The sequence below is a fragment of the Phyllostomus hastatus genome, unplaced genomic scaffold (genome assembly GCF_019186645.2).
Source record: "Phyllostomus hastatus isolate PE091 unplaced genomic scaffold, TTU_PhHast_1.1 phas_scaffold_142, whole genome shotgun sequence".
NCBI classification, from domain to species: Eukaryota; Metazoa; Chordata; class Mammalia; order Chiroptera; family Phyllostomidae; genus Phyllostomus; species Phyllostomus hastatus.
This window is the reverse complement of record NW_025334010.1, coordinates 400391-403631: the sequence shown is the minus strand read 5'-3', so window position 1 is coordinate 403631 and position 3241 is coordinate 400391. Positions and strand designations below refer to the sequence as shown.

The window sequence follows — 3241 nt, the reverse complement described above, 5'->3', positions numbered from 1 at the left end:
GCCTTTTACTTCCCTTCATTTTCCAGGAAACCTCCGCAGCACTTGCAGATTTTGGCAGCCTCTCTTCCCTGAACCCTTTTCTCGTAGGTGTCTGCTTTCCCTTCCCTCCTCTTCCTTAATGGGGCGGGGGGCGGGGGGGAGTTAGTGAGGTGCCTTAAGTAGGGTGACCAGACCAAGACAGACTTGAGAATTCAAGGTGCACAGTGACAACAGGCACAAACAGAGATCTTCCCGGGCAAATGAAGATGTCTGCCACCCTCTCCTTAAAGCCTGGGGGAGGAGGAAGTGGAGAGGCACTCAGGGCAGGATGTGAACGAGCAGAGATCAAGGAGCACTCACAAACCCATCTCAGAGCTGCTTAGCTACGTCTGCTAAGACGCTGAAGTTAAAGATTCAGCTCCACAGTTATGAGAGGATGCAGTTACCCGAGGAGGAGTGTCCGAGCAGGATTCGGAAAGGGAAGATGGGTGAGAAGGAGAGGTCCAGGTGAGGAGAAGGCGGAGCTGCACGGACCAGGTCCTGGGGGCTCCAGTCACAGAGGCTGCCCTCGCAGGTGAAGATGAACTCGGGACTGCAGCCGCTTCCAGGCTCTTCTCAGCCCAGGGTTGCCCAAGATCAGCAGCACTGAGTGGCCAGCTGGGCAGACAGCCATGACGACTTTGCACAAGATACTCCAGGGGCTGTTGTTGTTGAAGACATGGGACATGGAAAGGAAGAGAGCGCCTGCGTTGACAATGTAGAGAACGAGAAAGTAGCTGGTAGCTCTGATGGCTCCCACGTGGGCCTGCATGCTGGGGTCCCCGGAGCCTGTGGCGTTGCTTTCCATGCGTAGAGTGTGCCTCTTGAGAGAGAGGATGAGCAGGGTGGCCGCCAGGATGAACATGATGAGAGGGATGAAGATCCCCAGGTTATAGAGCAGAGCCAGGTTGACCACATGGGTCTCGGAGAGGTACTCCTTGCGAGTGGCGTTGGATGAGGGCACCGGAATGGAGCTGTTCACATACACGTTGAAGATGTCTTTAGAGAAGGGAAAGCTAAAGCCTAAGGAGATGAGCAGCGACAGCCTCAGAAGCCCAGGCATGCGCGCCAGGATCTCCCTCTTCATCATGGAGAACAACGGGTGAGCGAAGGTTGCGATTTTAAGACAGTAGAAGATGGTGAGCCAGGCGGCGAGCCAGAGGGTGCAGTAGTTCAGGAACACGGTGATGACTTTGAAAGGGATGTACACCGCGTTCTGGTTGTAAGTGACCCAGAAGAGTAGACTGCAGATATTCTCCAGCATCATCCAAATCTGGAGCAAGAGCCTGGAGACGCTCAGCATCAGCAGGATGCTGTCTCCTACCGGGAGCCTTCCGCGTCGGGCCCACTCGGCCCCATGGACGACCATGATGAAGCCGTTCCCGACAATGCCAGTGACGCACTGGATCCCAGAGACCACCAAAGTGAAGACGACCTTGTCCCTGGACATGCCTTTGTCCGTGATGTCTGTGTTCACCACTGCCATCCTTTCGGGCCCAGACTTTTGGGTTTGTTTCCTTGCCAAGAACTGGTGCCTGTTCTGCAGTCTCCTGCCTCTCGCTCATTGGTGTGGGAATGTTTTCTCAGTTAATGGTTATTTCTAATTTTTCTTCATTTGCTTGTCACGTGACTACAGGTTAGAGGCTTGAAATGCAAATGGCGACAGGATCTGGTTACTGGCTGTCTCCATTTTTCATAAATACCATTTGTCTTGGGCTTTCACGAGCTCACTGGGGAGACCTGGGGACAGGTACCTGTCACAGCACCTTCCTGCCTGATTTACTTTAAGTCCGTATCTGCCTGCCAGGGCAAGAGTCCCAGATGAGGAGGCTTCGTGGCCCTTGGCCTTTTTACTTGTCTCACAAGACCTGTTACCTGCTGAATGATTTGTAAAAATGCTTTCCGGTTCCCTGATCTGCCTTCTCCTGCTTCCTGTATGGTCTCCCTTATTTGGGGAGTTTTTATGACTATGGTTGGCATGTTTACAAACCAAAAATTCCCATTAGCTCCTACGTGAACATCTTTGGCTTAGAATCCCATTCCTTCCAGAAAGGCCGGCTGTTGTAATATCCTCAAATAGTACACAGAAAAGCCAACACTGGACGCTATTTGGGTTAACTAGACAGGAGAAAGGCGCGATCATCACATTTTCACTGTGTGTGTGTGTGTGTGTGTGACTGATTATAGTTGACTGGTATCCACATCACTGCTGGAGCGCAGAATCCGGTGGAGGTAGCCTGGGAAGGCTTCCGAGTGTTCTGAACGTGGTGTTGAGGCTGGGACCTGTGAGAAAATACTGTAACTTGAAATCTGACTCCCTACTAGACCCCAGCCGTGAAACAGAATGAACTCCAGCGCTTTAAAGAATAGGTAGGCGCCCAGGACTCATTCCTGATCTAGTCGCTCAGGACCTGGCCCGGGCCCGGGCGTGCTGTGCTTCCACAGGGCCCAGGACTGAGAACCAGGCTCAGCTGGGGTTCGGGGAGTCTGCGCCACACCTAGCCTGCGCTGATGTTTGGTCTTGTGCCGTCTAAGGTTGGACAGCGTTAGTGCACCAGGGCGAACTATATTTTTCATTGGCCAGCATTTCCATTTAGGAGATTACATATATTCAGGGGGAAAGAAAAAGCTGTCTTCTCCTGCAAATGAGAAGATCTGGCGCCATGCGGTCTGCAGGGTGAATCGGCTGCAGAGGAATGGTGCCTGCCCCCCTGAAGCCAGACATGCACGCACTTCTCGGTTTGTCACAGCGCTCACCCATCCCTCGGGTCTCCTGGCCCCTGTGCCTCGGGCCACGGCGTGCCCTGTCACACTTTTTATACCATAAAGGGAGGGATGGTAAAAATCGAGTTCCCCAACTCATATTGTACAGTTGTCTTGCATTACTCCATCACGCTTGCAAATATCGAGAGAGCTTTGTTTGGAGAAAAGGAAGTTCCTGTGAGCCCGAAGGCGGGCACAAGCATGTCCCCAGCTGCTGTGTGCGCAGCAGCCAGATGCGGGTGGGGAGTGAAGCCTTGCGGGCAGACAGCTGCCGCGCCGGCGACTTCTCTCCCTCCCGCCGAGAGAGGAAAGGAGCGTTTGCCAGCAGCTCCCACGTGTCCCGAAGCCTCACACGCATCTTTCGGTTTAGTTTGTCCCAATCTAGGCAAGATGGTAAAAAAAACATCTCCCCACATTTCTCACACGTGATTGCTGATTTCCGCCGTTCCGATACCATCTT

At 53.2% G+C, this 3241-nt stretch overlaps 1 protein-coding gene across 1 annotated transcript; it reads right to left on the bottom strand.

Annotated features, from left to right (window-relative positions):
* Positions 1 to 532: 532 nt before the first annotated feature.
* On the bottom strand, positions 533 to 1504 carry TAS2R40 (taste 2 receptor member 40). Its single transcript, XM_045857613.1, has one exon. It carries the CDS (start codon positions 1502 to 1504, stop codon positions 533 to 535), a length of 972 nt encoding a protein of 323 aa, XP_045713569.1.
* Between the last annotated feature and the right edge of the window lie 1737 nt (positions 1505 to 3241).

Excerpts from the sequence above, each read along its gene's own strand:
- TAS2R40 (XM_045857613.1), bottom strand. The coding sequence starts at position 1,504 with ATGGCAGTGGTGAACACAGACATCACGGACAAAGGCATGTCCAGGGAC.